The following is a 17,970-nucleotide window of genomic DNA, read 5'->3' as shown; positions in this document are numbered from 1 at the left end:
CTGACACTTCATGTTTTTCTTAAATGTTTAAGTTCAGGGAAGAACACTTAGTAAGGAACATTGTAGATTTCTTTTTTAACCGTTATTGCTTTTGACTTCGGTTCTTCTTTGAGCCCAAAGAAAAAAAACCTGACAACTCAAACCCTGACCTTCTCCCCTGACTCTGTACCTTTGTTTGAGGACTTTCAGACAACTTGTTCTGTATTGTCTAGTGTGAAGGTCGATGCTGGTAGCATAAGGAATGGCAATGCATGCAAATTATCATTGTGTTTCTATTAGCTGTAATGGGCTAAAAGAACCAACAGTCTTCCAAGGCACATAAATTGGCCAGCATGTTGGATATATGCTTCAACTGCAGACAAGCTATTCAACACAAAATTCAGTCCAGCTACCAGAGCATACATTTTAGATCAGTGGGAGCTTTCTGTGTAGAATTGTTTGGAGCTGGAAGGCAGAGACTACTTTCTTTTTGATTCCCAATGCAATTTTGAACCTATCTGAGAAGGTATGTGCAAGAGATCATTAAACTCTTTTCTCCTTTGCAGAGACAAATGCATTATGTGGTGATAGGCACTGATACGAATCAGGGAGAGATTAAGCTCCCCTACTGACCCTATAAAGTATTGCTTTAGACCACGGACTTGGCTTAAGAAGTACAAGGACGAGTTCATTTATTTTAAGTGAATTGTGGAAGGACTGCCAATGTCTTAGTAGCTGAGGCAATTGGTACTTGGTCAGCAAATCTTTTTATGGTAACATTTTTATTAGTCAGTGTGATAACACTAAGGCATCACTTCCAATAGCTATGTGATATATGCTTTTTTTTTTTTTTAAATGGAGCCAGTGTATTTTTAACAAACTAGCTGATTTTCATTTTCTTTAAGGCCAGAAGTGATATTTGTACCAGTACCTGGTGCAGTAATAGTTCCCATTACCAAAGACTGATCTCCAGGAAGAAACTGCTCTCTTCGCGTCACTGTCCTCCTTGCAGTGACACTGAAGATACTTACAGACCTAATTCCAAAATATTTAAGTCTATCCTAAAAGATTACAATGGAGGTTAAAGTCTGAGCCATTCTGCTCAAATCTGCGGGCTGTGATTTTTCCATGCACTTGCTTTTTTTGTGAAACAGGACGTTTGATGGTTTGCTGGTTCATTGTAACCAAATCTGCACTCTAACACAAATATTTTAAGCAACAGTGTGAAGCATAGGACTACTGGATCAGCTCACACTGCTGTCGCTAGCAGGTGTGGAGAGTGAGTGTGTAAAGGGGTTATATAACCCGGAAAGGATTTTTGAACAAAATTAAACACAAATATGGATGTGGTAGCTCTTATAATATGCATGGGTTTCAGATACAGTGATCTGTATTGCTAGTTTACAGAAACTTTTAATTTTATAATTAAAATCAAGGGGATTTCCCTTCTTGCTCTTCATGAAGCACTGTTTTTTCCCCCAGAGTAAACACACTCTTCTGCAAGCTCCAGATCACAGAGAGAAGCTGTGAAAGCCCGTCTGTTACTCATTTGCACAGCAACGGACCATCATCAAGAGTGTAAAAATTTTATTTAGAAACTTAAGGGATATTGATTAAGCTTCCTCTGAAATCCATCATTTATCCAGGTGGATTGAAGTATTATGGACTTAAGCCTGTGCTGCTCACTAAATTTCATCTTTTGCAAAATTGCCACCTTTTTTCTGGGCTGAAGGAGTGACACCATCTTACCTCAGGTGATGTCCATCAGTAGCAGGGTGGCATGCCAGCCCCTGCCTTGTTCATCCAGGTGCTGGAGGAGCTTCTCCTGCGTTCAGTGTGGCACAGAGGAGAGGCTGCAGCTCAGAGAACTGATTGAATGACAGGATTAGTGAGCACTGACTGAACATGCCGTGTTATCCTTGCAGTAAATCAGAAGAAGGGCCAGCCTGGAAACCAAAATGCTGCTGCAGCAGGCTGGCTGGGACACGGCACGAATCTGAGGGCTGCAGGACATTCAGCAGGCTCAGGGAGACAGAGCGGGCAGTACTGGAGGAAGATGAGGCAGTTTTTATCAGTGAAGCAATGGTTAGTCATTTAATCATAGTTTTTTTTAAGAAATGCACACTACATAAAGGAGAAGCAACATTCTGGCTAATGCAAAATATTATAAATATTTTTAAAAATAAAAAAATAAATATTTATGTGTGGCTTTTTAAAGATACAAGTGCAAATAGAGCATAATTTCTGTTATTTTAAGATTTTTTTAAATAGGAAAAATCAGATAAATTAGCCTACTTCAGAATAGTACTATAAGATGCCTGGAATATAGCCAGCACTGTATTATTTCCTAGAGCCATGTTATTTATTATAGCTTCCTGCAGTCAGGATGCAGAACTTCTGAAGATGATTTAGCATTTAGCAGAATAGTGTCCATTCGGCCTCTCCTTTCTGGATCTTCTATGCTGAAGTGATTTGCATCAATCTTACTTCTTAGGACTTTGAATCACACACAATGATAGTATCACACTGTAATGACACATAAAAAGCACTATATACACACTTGTACTACTGAGATGAATTACACTGTACTTTACTGCCCGTTTATACCATTTTATTATTTCAGCAACTCTGTGTCTTCAAAAGAAAGACAGTATTTATATTCATTTAGAAATAGGACACAAATAATTTATCTAAAGAAGTATTTCTGAAGGGAAAAGTATCCTTGAACTCATGTAGGTCAATAAAATCAGTAGAGCTATTTTAGATTTACAAAGCTGTAGTGAAAAAGCATAATTGATGTACGTATCATTTGTGAATCCCGCATAGCTCCTACACTCTGAGTCTCACAGAAGGGTTGAGGTGGAAAGGGGTCTCTGGAGGTCACCTGGTCCAGCCCCCCAGCAGGGTCACCTAGAGCAGGCTGTCCAAGACCGTATCCAGACAGCTTTTGAATATCTACACAGATGGAGACTCCACAACCTCTCTGGGCAACCTGTGCCAGCGTTCGGTCACCCTCACAGTAAAAAAGTGCTTTCTTGTGTCCAAATGGATTTTCTTGTTTAAATTCCTGCCCATTGCATCTTGTCCTGTCACTGGGCGCCACTGAGAACAGTCTGGCTCTCTCTTCTTTGTTCCCTTCCATCAGGAGTTTGCACATGTTGGGAAGATCCGAGACCCTTCTCTTCTCTAGAAAGTATAGGCTTCTCAGGAAGCTGAGGATTGGGACACTTTTAAGGATGTTTTGGGGCCATTCCTGTGCTGAACTCAAAGCCAGCTGAAGACAGTGGGAAGACTCCCCTTGGCTTTGGTAGGCAATCTCACCCTTGACCCTAGATGCTTGGTCTCTCCTATGTTTTTCTATGGTGAAGCTATAGAAGTTTTCAAACTACTCATACCATAGAAATATGTTTGATGTATATATGTGATATATCTGATGGCAGAGTTATCAGGGGATTTTTAGTGCAGAGCTTGTAGTCTCCAATGACCTTTGTTCTTTGAAAGCTGGGCAGTGTAATGCCGTCAGAAGGGAAATCCTGAGTCTTTCATTTATGGTTCCCTTCTGAGCAGGAAACTCATTTCTTGTATATCTGTGGTTCTGTGTAAATTAAAATATAGCTTACAGTAAATTGAAATTCCGCTTATAGTAATTGGACTTCTCAGAATATTTTGCTCCTTATGTTTCCTTTCCTCCTTCCCCATGTCCTTTAAATTCTGTTGTTCCATGTTAGCAGAGGAGGACTGGGGGAGTCGGTGCACTGTGCCTCAGTCAGACTTTTCATGCATCAGAGTGTGGCTTCCTCCTAGTCAAGTGGCTTTTTAGCTGTTCTGGACCCCATGCATTGTGGAATTCCACTGAAAGATTCTAGAACTGGAGGCAATGTATCAGTATATGAGGAGAATTCCAGTTAATGGTAAAGTCATCTAGTTTTAATCTTACTGTATGCCTGAGGAATGAATTCTAAAATGAAGTATGCTTAAGAAAATCCTTATTCATTAAAATACATTACACTGAATATGTAGCAATCTGCACTAAAGAAGAAATTGAAAACATAATATTGGTAATTTTATTGGTAGTGAATTAAAAATATTTTTTTTACATGGGAAATTTTGCTGTAGGCCATGCTCTGCTCTCCCCTGCTCTTCTTATAACCTATTTTGTCAAGACTGTCTGGGAAAAGAACCTATTTTTTCCATTCTTTTATTATTATGTTCTTACCAGGGAGTTCACAAAATATGAAATACCTGCAGCGTATTATTGTTATTATTATTTTAGTTTATTTCCAGTGCAAATAAAACATTAATATATGTTAGAGATGAATATTGTGGCTTTCAGACAACTGGGAGCGGACAGATTGGCAGTTCCAGTCTCTAATAAGTTACTACCCTGACATTAGTTATTCTGATTCACCAGAATTTGCATAGTCAGGTGGCTATGAAATAATAAAAATTTTCTAGTTCTATTTATAATTCTGAAAATCACCTAGGATATGTGGGTGTTCACATCACATGGCTGTGCATTGATTTCAATATGTTTGTTCTCACCAGTGGTGTGCTAATGTCACTCTGCACCTGCATCATTGGAATGTGGGTTTGTGGTTTGGGTTTTTCTTGTTTGTTTTGTTTAATTAGGTTTTGTTGTTGTTGTTGTTGTTGTTGTTTTGTTGTTCTTTTTTTGTCCCATAACCAAGAGCAGATTGCCAAATCAGCAGCTTGTAGCTGATGTTCTAGTTTCTGCCTGGAGCTTTTCGTCTGTAGGTCTTGCAAATTTTTGTAGTACCGATAACAATGATCTTTAATGGGCATGTGTGCTGAAAAGAGCAGAACTTGACTTTAGCTGAAAACCCCAAACTGCACTTTTTGGGCAAGGTCATAGATAGGAAGTTGGAAGTGGAGCTTCATGGAGCTGGATAGAACAAAATACCAAAACCCAGCCAAGCAAACAAGATTCATGGCTTGTTGTGACCTGACTGAAAGGCCAGTTTGCACCCAACATAGTCTTAATCATAACAGGATTGCCATGTTGAAAAGGGTCACCTGGATGAAAAGCTGGCCTGGGGGAGACACTGGTAGGGGCCAGTGGGAGTGTAAAAGAAGGCACACATACAGTTTTCTGACTGTGCCTGTTCATGTGAAGTGAAAAAATGGGAAGGTTGTGAAGGCTGAAACTTAATAAATAAGATACCGAAAAACTCCCACCACAAAACTGTCAATAATATGATCTTATTTCCCTGGCAGTTTAAGGAAGGAATGGTAAAATATGAGTGAAGTTGATTCAGGGAGATTAATATAAAATGATGTAAACTGTTCCCCTTTATTTGTCTTTTTGTAAACATAATGACTTCTAAACCAGTGGCTTTCAGTCTTTTGGACTGCAGAAGCTTGAAATTTTTTAGTGGAAACATGTAGTGGTTTAAATGTTTTACTGCTTGGTTTACTTCTCTTAGCCATCACTTGCAGATATCTGAAGTGTGATGTATAGACCTCCAGGCTGTTATTGATCACTGTTTCTACATTTGTCAGCTCATAAAATATATTTGCCTTCCAATATTGGCCACTTTGTCCCATGTGAGATACAACTTTAGAACTGAAATCTCAGCAGATATGGTCTAACAGTCCTTTCTCATACTGTCCTCATCTGCTTGTTTCGTAGATGTTTTCATCATGCTATATCCAGAAACTTTTTAGATCCTCAGGGCACATAAATGAGAAATTAAATCTGAGTATAGCATAGAAGAGATAACAATCTTGCATACGACTGTTGGGAATTTCTCAGACAAGGTTCTTAATAGTAGTAGCATATGACTTCAAAAATGCTTAAATCTTTTCCTTGGTTGTCTGTGGCTCTGTGTGTGTAGGGTTGGTGGTATGATGTAAGCATCTAATGACAATTTTTTCATTTTATAATTTTGCAATATTTTATTGCAGAGGTGCTGTAAATAAATGTAGGAATAAATGAATGCATTTTAAAAATAGAAAATTAAAATAAACATATAAATAAATAAAGGATTCACATCCTTATTTTTATGCATCAGTTCAGCCGTCTTGATTCACACATTTGCACCTTTGCTCCTGTTTCCAATGTGACATCTTGAGCCCCATGAAAACTCAGTGGAAGTAATGGATTGATTCTTATAGTGTGAGCAAACAGATTAAAAATCCTCATCTTTCTGTACTCTGAAAGCTAGTCTGTGTGTACCTTGCAACAACGGTCTTTAGTCATCTGGGAAGCTATTTACCAGTACTGTTTACAGCAAGTCCCAATCATTCTTCTTTCTTGCTGACAATTGATGACAGACAGCAAGAGCGCCCTGTCCTTCATTCTTTCCAATAAAGTTCCATATTTTGAAGTCTAACATCATCTAAACATATGTGGACAGATATCAAGGTCTGTTAAATGAAATCCTAAGGTAGCTGTTGAAACAAAATGTTTTGCATTACAGAAGAAACTCTTCCCTTGGAGAATGATAGCCTTTGCATTTTTTTGCCCCCCAAATTGTGAAGGTCGTACTGTGAAATAAATGGGATGCTGTGTTTTGGACTGTGGTTCTTAGCAGACCATGGTTGACTTGCAAGGAGGGAGATACAGTAAGCAAATTTATTTAAGGACCTGTACTTTTATTTCTAGTAATTGCTTATATTAAGGTAGCTTTAAAACCTGCTGTTATGAAGACCTATCGGTCTAGCTACTGTACACATGAAAGGCAGTCCTCTGTCCTGCAGGATTTGGCAGTTTAGAGTGTGAGAGAAGAGATAAGATGCTAAATATGGAGCCAAAAATATGGGGGGAGTGAGGGAAAACTAAAATAATGAGTCATTGTCCTGTCAGGCATCTCTCTCAGGTGTGACTGTACACTTCTGGCTAGGTGTTCATGAGCTCTGGCTTGGAGCTGTTGGCAGTGTGGGCTAAGTCTTGGTTTCATATTCAGAATTGTGTCCTCCAGGAAATGGATGCACTGCGTTGCTGATATTTATTGAAGACTTGAGGGAAAAATGTTTCTTTTTTCCCAAGATATTTTACTCCCATTGTTCTAGCTCTTAGAATGATAGAATTTACAGGGAGGGGGAAGGAGAAGCTAATTTGACTTTTCAATTTAATTCAACATTGTGATAAGGTTATTTTGTGTCTTCAGAGCACATTGCTAGCATTATGGTTATTTGCTCCTCACATTTCTCATGGAGATACTGAAGTATTCCCCATGTATTGAGGTGATGTGATCACAAGCAAAGGGTGATGGATTCATTTTCTCAATCCCAATAAAGTTCCCTCTAACAAAACCAGATTATTCCATGGGAAAGATAGTACTTGTTCTTGGCGGAGTAACACCCCAAATGTCTTATCTGTCAAGTTTGATCATCGTAACTCCTCTGTTCCTTTATAATGCTACCAAATATCCATACTAGGTCTCTGCAATTAATGAAAACAAGGTGTTTACTCATAATATACTGATAACAAATGGAAATGTTTATCAATGTAAACTGCTGTTTTTAACTCGTGTTTTTGAGTTTGAAAAAAATTAAAACCTTTGAGAACGGGCTTCATAAAATTCATTGAGTATTTTGTCTTAATGCTATTTAACTCATTCCAGTAATTTCTGAGTTTCTTGGAAATGAAATTAATTCCATTTAAAGATGTACCTTTTTCTTTTCTGTGCCATTGAAATTGCAGAATTCTTCTTTGCCTTATGCAGGTTTGATGCTAACAGGCAATAATCAAAAATGAAATCTTTGTTTTATCTGTATTTTCTGATTCTTGGTTTCTGTATAAAGGTAGTGGTAGACAAAATAAAAGCAAGAAAACAAGTTGGCTGATGTATCAGTAAAATGGAAGTATTGCATCTGCCCTAGAGATTGGCATACACTACAGCCCCATAGAGACAAACACACCAGGTTGCACAAGCATATGAAGTCTGAGTCTTATGTCTGGAGAGGTCTCCCTGAGGACAATAGAGTGTTTACATAGATGAGTTGTGTTACGTTTGTGTGGTTTGTTTTCTTTTTTAAATTATCAGTGACTCTAAGGCTTTCTTTCATTGATGTAGTTCCCAAACAGCAAAGGAATAATCACATTAACAGTTGCTATGAACTCCAGCTTACTTTTTCTGTGGCTGGTTTCGGGCATCAGTGGCTACACTCTGGAGAAATGAGCTATGACAAAGCAGACTCTGTGAACATCTGCTCCTGCTAATATTTTTACATTTTTAATTATTTCAAATCCTGAACTGACTTTAGATATGAAGTATTGTATTGTTTGGGAATGCACAATGGATAACAGTAACTTCTAGTAGCCTTGAGAAACAGGGGCATGATGTTAGATGTACAGTAGGTTTCTATTTAGAGTTGTCTTTTGAAAATTTCCAGCACTATTGGTAGCACCTGATTTTTTTTAGATTAGTTTTTGATTAAATGCTGTCTGATAATCAATGTTGAGAGTAAGTATATAACAAATTTGGAAAGCCAATTTGCATAGCTGACTTTAATCAAGATTTCAAAAAATGCATTTACCATGCTGTCTGTCTTTAAAAAACTTTGGCTGAACTAATGCTGAGGACTTAGCTTAAGAACATTAAGTAGAGTTCTCTGGAGCATTTGTGATTATGCCAACTAATCCTGTCATTCTGCATGAAGTGAGGGAGGGAGATGATGGGTCTCAGAAGAGGGATGGGAGGATAGGTCGATTCCTTATGCAGGAACAAAAATGGGTGGAGGAAGAGTTGGGAGTGTGAAACCCTGTTCAGTTCCCGTGCACAGCTGGGTGCAGGTGCTTCGAAAGAACGGAGATCTAGCAACAACAGTAGATACGGTGTTCTGCCTGTGCACTAATCCGTTCCTGGGAATGTCTAAATGCGTTAAACTGGCCAGTGCCATTATGCAGATAAGGCATACATGGTTGTTACTGTAACATGCAAATTAACATGGGGCTGCCGTCTGTAGGGGAAGTGAAAGCACTTGGATTTGAGAGCAGAGCAGATACAGTGAAATGGAGCTACATGATGCCAGGTCACAGGATGTTGTGCTGTCACCAGGGAGGAATGTGCAGCAAAGTCATGGTGCAGAATCTGTAGCTAAAAGGTCTGTGGAAATTGTTCTGGGCCAAGGAGAGTCTGGTTGAGAATGGGAATGTCTGTAGGGTGCCTGATAGTCACTTCCCTATGGATGTAGTCTGTGGGTGCTTAAATAACATGACAAGCTTTTGGTCAAAACCCCTCACAACTGTTGGAAGTAGCTGTAAATTTTTGGAGCAGAAGCTGTTTGGAACCTCTGTGGCTTGGGAGCATGAAGATGTTGCTTCCAAGTTCTTTTCACCCAAGTAAATGCCAAATTTACTATTTCGCAGTGAACGGAGTATTTTTGCTGTTTGCATAGGATGTTTTTTAATGCTGTCAAATGAAAGACTGGCAAAATCTCTGAAGGTTCTGCCATTCAGAGGTACTTGCCTTCTACTAAACATGCTTACCATGATCTGTGTTCACAGGGCTGCAGAAGCAACCATCTCACTAGTCGCATGCAGAAACGTGTCTCTAAAAATGATGCATAATTGGTGCACTCTATGTTTTCACGGCAAATCTGGGCAGAATATCCTGATGAATAAGATGCTTTATTTCCCACCCCCCACACTGTTTGAAGTCTCTGTGGAGCAGAGAAAGTTACCCTGTGTGAGCTCTGTTGCCGGAGTAGCTGTCCTGCCTTGTCATGTCCATGGGCAGTCTTAACTTACAATGTGACAATAGAGAACACAACCTTCTTTTTATGTAGTAAATAAATGCTGATGGGTGATAACTATTTAGCTCTCATAGGTTTAAAATAGTGACTCAAAAGTGTGTAGGACTTTAGCAGATCTTCATTGCTTTCAACACTCAGCCCTAATCAATTAGTTGGATGTCATCCTGCATATGAAACCCTGTGACCTGAGGCTTTTTGATAGCTGTATCTGTGAATTTGTGTCATGAAGTATAAGGTGTTCTACAGAGATGTCCATTTAGTTTTCTACACGTTGCCATTTTTCTCTTTGAACAAAGTTTTCAGAAAAGCACCTTTTACAGCTAGCCCAGCAGTCCAGCTGAGAGAAGGTGGAACTGAAGCAGAAATTTCCCCATCATTAGTAGCTGTCAGCATTTGATACAATATCTATTTGCACCTTCACTAAATACAATTATGTCACTACTATTGTGGTTAGATGACATAAGGAGTCCATCAGACAACATCTAATCCCACTTTTATGAGGATTAAGGGGGCATGTAATGTTTGCATTGAAGTTCTCTTGGTCTGGCAGACTGTTGTGCTATTTATAAACCTTTAATGGAATTGTAGTACAGCGGTCATATAATTACTATTAACCTTAATTACTTTTCTTCTCTTGACTCTCTAAGAGTTTTGTCTTGGCATTTGATTTTATTGTTTGACATTTTGCTGTGAAAGTTGTTTGAGTATTGGATGGCCACCATAGTTAATTTGGCATAAAATGGGTGGGCATTTTGATTACATTAGTCATGCCCAAGTTTTCAAAATCCTATGTTTAGAGTCCAAAATATTCCAATTCTGTTTAACAAGCAGAATATGGTCCACTGCTCTAAAGCCAAAGTCGTGCATGTCTGTCAGTGGAAATATTTTGGCGGCCGTATTTAACCAAGCTGAAGTTGCAGTGTGGGTAGCAATAAAGCCATTTTTAAGGGAAGCTGACATCAAACACATTGTCCAGATTGGATCTTTGCTTAATTGGAGACAGCTCCCTTTGTGCAGTGTGATGTCCGCTGGCTTTGGTTGGTTGCAGTCTCTTTCCCAGGCTCCCTGTCCAGCAGCCTACTGTAAAAGTTTTACTTCATCTGTCATGAGTGTTTGCCTCAGCTGAACTGATGTGAACAGAGTTTTTAGTTGTGTTTTTATGTGCTTTTTCAATGTTCAGATTGCTTTTTTAGTCTTTAAGGAGGCATTGCTGAGCCCTCGATCTGGGGCTCAGATGAATTCTACAGACTACCCAGCAAGAACGCAGGGGATAGATGAATTATGTCATTTCCCCATAGTTGTTGATGGGAAATAAAGGAAATGTGAGAGGTAGGTGAAAGAATACATAATTTTAGATTGACTCCTTGCCAATGTGTCTAAAGAGCCTGTTAGTGTTGTTGGAGGTGGCTCACGACACAGATGCTCTTAAATGATCATAGCAGTACTGCAGAGCAATGACTTTGTGTTTCAATTGTAATAGAGACATTTAGCTTTTTTGGGCTAACAAGAAGTAAGATAAAATATTAATTGATTCCTTATCATTATGAGATTTCAAATTGGATTTTCTTTTTTCACCTGAGGAAGCAGAAGCAGATATATGCAGCTTTTCAGCAATGATTGACTGGAAAAATCAGCAATGTATTTTCCAGCTTGAAATCTGGAACAATTTTGAATTGTTGAGGGAGATGGCGTGAAATGAAGCAAGTCTCCAGCCTCACTGACTGCAGTAGCAGAGGAGCTTGTGCTCTCCAGAGAATATGCAAAGAAGAAATAATGCCCGAATCCCTGCAAAGATAAATGAGAAAGGGGTGAGAGCAGTGCCTAGTAATGGTGTGGCAGCCGAGAGACAGAAATATTCAGGAATGGTGACGCTTATCTCTGTGTGTATTTCTAAGGGTAAAACCACACAGTCCACAGTCGTTCTGCACTATGTAAGCTTGCAATGTAGGATGAATGGGTCTTACACAATGCCCAAGCCTTGGTCTCTGAATAGTGGAAAATTTAATCAAGGAGATTCCAAGGAGGAGGTTGGAAAATGAAATGAATGAGATAGGATTTTTTTTTTTTTAGATGCTAAATTTAGGTGGTGCCCCTGCCCCCCCCCCCAGCATATGTGAACAAAGGATGTAGGAACATAGACTTATGTTCCTACAGATTTAAATTGTACCTTACCAGATTTAAATTGTACATTTACAATTACTGACAAATTTCACAAAACTTCAAGTCACATCTGCCACTCAGTGGGCAATGATGAATACAAGAAGGTAAAGTGGATTGAGGAGTTCACCAGTGTGCTAAACTTTCTGCTTTCCCTTGGTGATAAGTCTGAATCAAAACCAGCTTAGATACCACAGGGAAGAGTACATGCATTCCTCAGAGGAAGGCATATGCAATCTAGGTAGCAGGAGTGATAAATACAGAAATGAGAAAATGTACTACTACCCTGTGAACTTAGCAATCGGAAGGCAGGAGTTAGCTAGATCATCGATTTGGCATGGACATTTTAAGAAATGCAGAAGGAAAGTGTCATTTGGAGGCCAGTGGGAAGAAGAAAGGGTTGTGGAAGAGACGTAATAGTTTGGCAGACTGTTGATAATTCATTGAGTGGGCACAACAGCCAGCAGGCTCCTGAAAGATTCTTTTCGCTGGATGAATTTAGAGAAGATGCGATGTCATCACAATGTGTTAAATAATACTACAGGGAATAGCTGTATTATCACTACACTTGTGAAAATATAAGCACACCTTGCTAATAATTTTTTAGACCCTGTACTGATGTCTATCAAGGTAATATTTGATCACCTTCTGTATACAAATAGATTAAGAGTAGTTGGACTTCCTAGCAGGTTTTCTAGACTTCCTGTTTCATCCTGTTAGAAACCCATGCTTTGAATAATGAATGTTGTTTTAGGTACGGGGGGGAATGTGGAATTTTGATGGCAAGAGGAAATGCTTGATGTAATTCGGCTGTAGATAAAATCCTACATAGGCAATAACTATCAAGTTCTGGAGCAACTAATCATCAGGTAATTTCTTGACTGTGACTCAGTCTGTTGAATGAAAGGACTTGGGAAGATGAAAGATGGTATGTTTCCCCAGAGAGATACCAATCACAAACTAATCAAAGTATCCTGGGAAGTGTCTAGCCAAGCAGAAATTAAATCTTCACTGGACTTTCCAATTACACAGTTCTAGTCCAGATGTTCATGTTGTTGAAATATCTTTATTTCCAAAGGAAAATAAAGACATGAAACACCACCATCATGGGATGTGTACTGGCTGTGACAGTTGCTGTCAGGAGGCAAGAGAAACATTCTTTTCCACATTGCCTGGGATGTGTATCCTGCTGTCTTAGGAGGAAATTGGGGCCGAAGTTAGTAGCTTTGTCTTTCTAGGAATCTTTCCAAGTGTGCTCAGTGCTCACCTAACCAGACAACCTTAAAGTTTTTACGAGCTTTCAGGCAGCTTGATGTAAATCTGTTCTTTGCTGTCTAGCAGGATGCCTCCTGTGGCGGCAGTGGAAGAAAGTGGGCTGACAAGAAACAGGAAAGAGACAGAGGCATTTGTGGGGGTACTGGAGAAGAGGAGACAGTGTGCACTGCTAACTTAGACCATTGCTAAACCCACTGGTATCTGTCTTGTTAAGTGAACAAGAGCCAGTGGAACTGGTGTAGTTGAAGTGCCCTTTTTTTTTTGTAAGTGATTTGGCTAGATGAGCATAGGTGAGAAGAGTGACCAAGTGATAGTGCTCTAAATTAGAGCTTCAGGGTGTACCTTAGTTCTTGTTGCTATTTAATGGAAGAACTGCCTAAATATGGTGGAATCTTTCATGTTTTAGAGAACACTAGTAGGAAAGATATAGTCCAGGTAATGTTGATTTTGGTGATTTTAAGAAATAACCCTTTTGAACTCAGTGAGAGCAGCAGTCCATAAGAAGACATGCTTGGGCTTGTGTTCAGATTATTCAAGTTAAAACATCTTCAGTTTAGTTTCAGTTTAGTTTTTCTCTTGGGCATTTATTGTTTGTTGGGTTTTTCTCTCTTTTCTTAAACATAATTTGGTTGCTCTGTATGGGAAGATCCCTGCTACCCAGGGGCTTTATAACCTTACTGACAAAGCCACAAAAAATCCAGTAGTTGAAAATGCTTTGTTAGGGGAATTCAATGAATGTGATATAATTTCTCAGCTCTGTGATGGCTGGGTGTTGTGGTTGTGGAGATGGGGATGTAAGCACTTCTTGAAATTTCTGAGACCCTCAAAGGCAAGTGTCTTGAAACACACACTCTGCTGCCACTTGCTAGCCCTTGAAAAACAATCTTCAAGTGTATGAAGACACATGAGAAAGGAGCAGTGCCTGTCTGGGCAAAGCCATCTCTCGCAGGCCCAGGATTTCTAAGGTTTTTTTTCCAAGGCTTTGAGGAGAAAAGCTGATTTTCTTGCTGAAAGTGTTGGCAATGCTGCATCACTGCATTACAATTATTTCATATGCCAAGACTTCTGAAGGCTGTTGGTGGAATCAAGAAATAATTCACGATTTAACACTAGCCTGGATGTGTTCTTGTGATGGTTTTTCTGTGTACTTTTTTCCTAAATTTCTCTGAAGAATCAGAGGTTTATTGCCATTGATAAGGAAACTGGATTCAGTGGACTATGCTTTGCGGTAGTATGGGGTTTTTTTAATTTTCTTTTATTTTGTATTGATGTTGCCTGGGTGGCCTTATTCATATGTTAAGAGTATTTTGGCTTCAGGAGAGTGTTTTCATCCAAGACAGAATGACACTGATCTTGATGTCTTTTGCCTTTCCTGTGAACAGGCATAGAATGCCTGTTGGGAACATGAGGATGTGTTATCAATCCGTTGCCATTGCATGGTTGTTTTTTTTTTTTTGTTTTTTTTTTTTTTTTTTGTGCCACATGTAGTTGTCCTTAGAAATTTGAAATGTGTGGGGCAAGGGAAAGGGCTTAATATATGAGTATTTCAGTTTAGTGTCATGGCCTGTAATACATAGGAGGTGATACATGTGACTGGATGATTGCCTTATCCTGTCTGGATTCAAGATCTGCTACTCCACAGTAAAGATTTATATAGATTTCCTCCCCTCCCCCCCCCCCCCCCCCCCCCCCCCCCCCTTCTAGAAGAGCTTGTTTTCTGGGAAAGAGGCATTGTATTGAGCTTTTTTGACTCTATGTGACCTTTCTTTGTGGATGTTGTACAAACTTTCTCCTTCTGCTAGCCCTAGGACTCTTCTTTGGACTCTCTCCTGTGGCTCTTTTCTATACTTTCTTTATTAAGTCTGATTGCAAACTCTGCCATTCCATGGGATTTGGAGTGTTGCAGTGTGCTGTGATATTACTTCTTGAAAGTGCTGTGCAGGCTTGTATCACACAAGATACTTTGTATCTTATAAGATATTTTAAGTTATATTTTGGAATTTGAAGAAAAACTTTTTTGTCACTATGCCCATCACGTCTTTTCAGCATCAGTTCCAAGAGCTGACTTTTTACGTGCTAACAAAGTGAGTTTGTAAAACCAAGGAGCTGCAAGTTCAAGAAGAAAAGTAAAGGAGAGTTGAAAAATAACAGCAGTAATGGTAATTAATATAGATCATGGAATAAAAGCTCCTGTACTTTTAGATATTTTAAAATTGTCTACAAATTGTAGTCTATTTAAACAGATTAGATAATAGATAAATCTCTCTGTGAATGAATTTTAGTAGAATTGATTTACATCTCCAAATCAATGTTTAGCAAATTAGATCTCTAACATGTAATCCAGAACTTGAAAGTGGCAACCTACTCCTGTTATTTCATGATTATGCTTACTTGATGAGCCTTGACTGTGACCTAAGCAACAGAGACAGACGTCTGATTTTCTTCTATACCTAGCAGTTACATTACTTAGCCTTTATACTTTACATAATGTAATTGCAGTAATGGGCCCATTTTGAAAAAAAACCAACAGTAAGACAGTGTGCCGTGAAGATATTTTGTGTAACCCTGAACAGTGTTCAATACTGAATAGGAACTTTAGAAAATGATCCGGTATGAGCCATGCCAGCAGCTGCTGTAAAACCTGGTACTGCCAGGGCACAGGAATCATGACATCAGGCCAGGTCATGGAATAATGAACACCGATCCGAGGGGGGACAGTCTGTCATTTGATCATTGGAGACTTGATCCTACTTCTGTTGGGGAGGGGGAAAGAAAAAAAAAAAAAAAAAAAGACAGTCACTGAAGGTCAGTTCCTGTACAATAAAATTTATATACTGTAAATAACTGGGATAATCAACATACAAATATGCAAGATTTAAATAACTGTGTGGGGTGATGAAACATCAAAGGGCTGTGATGCCCAATAAATATCTGACTTCAGTGATCACCCTCCATCATGCACATTCCTCTTCAAGAAACTAATTATCTATTAATGTCACTCTCACTGTTCTCACAGCTCCATTTTCCTTTTGGCCCGTGAACTGTGTTGCAGGCAGCCATAGCTTCCTTGGTGTGACCTGAGGCACAGCTCTTCTGTCCTCTCAGTAGCTGTCTGTTCTCCATATTGCTTAACAACCTTCACTTTCTACTTATGTGTGCTTTTCTGGTTCTTTCATGGTTTTTTTCCTCCTCTGATTTTTTTTTTTCTTTCTTGTGATATCCAGAGTCCTACAGGTGGGTTTAGAATATTATTCCAGATGATTCAATCTTTACATTTTGAAATGCAGTTATCTTTAAGAAATTGTATCAGTTCTATAAGCAGAGTACTAACGCTTTTTTACAGAATCATTGTGGGTTTTTTTATTTTCTCCTAAAGCGGTCTGCGTATTTGAAGGCAGAACCTACTTTGAAGGACAAAGAGAAACTGTGTATTCAAGCTCAGGGGACTGTGTTCTATTTGAGTGCAAGGTAAGAATACTGTTGATGTAAAAAAGAATTCTTGCATGTTAGAAATATCAAAGTCCCACTGAAGGCAACTGTGAAATACAGACAGGTCTACCTTAGGAAGTGGCAACAGTAAAGGTATCTAAGGGGTCCTGTGTTTATTTTGTCTTACTGACTTCCACGTCAAGTTTTGCAAATAAATTTACTTTGCATAGCTGCAAGCTTTGATTATGCAACTTGACAATCAAGCTGCATGCTTTCTTCTGTAGGTATTGTCTCCATCATCAGTAATAAAAACTCTAGCAGACTACTTCTATGTTTCCATTGACACCTGTGTGATGCTATTGCTCAAAATTATGTGCTCAGGTGTGAGAGATGCATGAACACAATGGAGGCATAATCTGGAATTAAGGGTAATTCTTAGAGAAAAAGTTAGATGAAAAAGAAGGAAAATTGCTGGCATAGCAGGTGTCTGGTATTTCTAGTGATGGAAATGGGAGGTAGGGTCATTGTTTTATTTGTAAACAGCACACACCTGATGCTGAGGTGGTCTTGTCCTGCTGCATGAACAGAGCTGCTCTTCAGGGCACAAATACACTTTAAGGGAAAAATACCCCCGGGTTGGCTGTGGGTTGAGAATTGCACAAGCTGCTGCAGTGAGTCCCACGTCACCTCTCTGAGGGAGGGATGGGGAGGAATTCCATCTGGATAGAGAGCTGCGTGCTGTGGAGTGGAGTTGAAAACCTGAGCGCTTTTTTCTAGGGCAGAGAGAGGGGAGCAGCTCCTCGGGCCATGCTGCAGCTATCACACCAGTTTCTGGAAATCTCAAAACATTTTCATTTGTGAAAAATTGTGTTTTACAAAGTAGAACTGGGGACTGTTGTCTTACTGCTGTCAGTTTTAGTTTTAATCTTTGTGAGCTTAATTCCTGGAGTAGGGGCTTTGAAAATGTTTTGAGAAAGGAAAGAAGCTGACGAGAAATAATTTTGGATTCAGTTGTACTCTTTTCAGGACTCTGAGCTTGTATTTTCAACATGACACCTGGGACATGAATTCTGTGATTAGTCCATGGATATAATTAACAACCATCAAAAGTTACGTGATGTTGCCTTGTGTTTCTTGCAGCTGGCAAGTGCAATGCTGTATGAACAAAATGCCTCTGTTGGCTCTGCTAGTCTGTATTTTGTTGATGACACTTGTTTGCTGGTGGGCTGCCTGACTGTCCTGGTAGAAATATTAAGCAGCAGCTTTGGCTGATTCAAGTGCTGTTTTTTCAAGGACTGAATTACATGCAGTTTCTGCTGAACAGCCTTGTGGATGATAATTGAGAGCAGAAAATCCACATGCTGTATACTGTGTTGGTCAGATAGGAAGTCATAGGTGGGCGCTATTTTA

The 17,970-nt window shown here is 39.2% G+C and overlaps 1 protein-coding gene across 1 annotated transcript in view; it reads left to right on the top strand.

The window, feature by feature from the left end:
• NELL2 (neural EGFL like 2) overlaps positions 1 to 17,970 on the top strand; it is a 150,256-nt gene that overhangs the window by 44,337 nt on the left and 87,949 nt on the right. The window contains exon 10 of the mRNA XM_055712519.1: positions 16,508 to 16,599. Within this exon, the coding sequence (XP_055568494.1) occupies positions 16,508 to 16,599 (92 nt within the window). The remainder of the gene's footprint in view (positions 1 to 16,507; positions 16,600 to 17,970) is intronic.

This window comes from Falco cherrug, chromosome 5 (assembly GCF_023634085.1).
Source record: "Falco cherrug isolate bFalChe1 chromosome 5, bFalChe1.pri, whole genome shotgun sequence".
Lineage (NCBI taxonomy): Eukaryota > Metazoa > Chordata > Aves > Falconiformes > Falconidae > Falco > Falco cherrug.
Note: the sequence above shows the minus strand (reverse complement) of the source record. Positions and strands in the feature narration are given on the sequence as shown.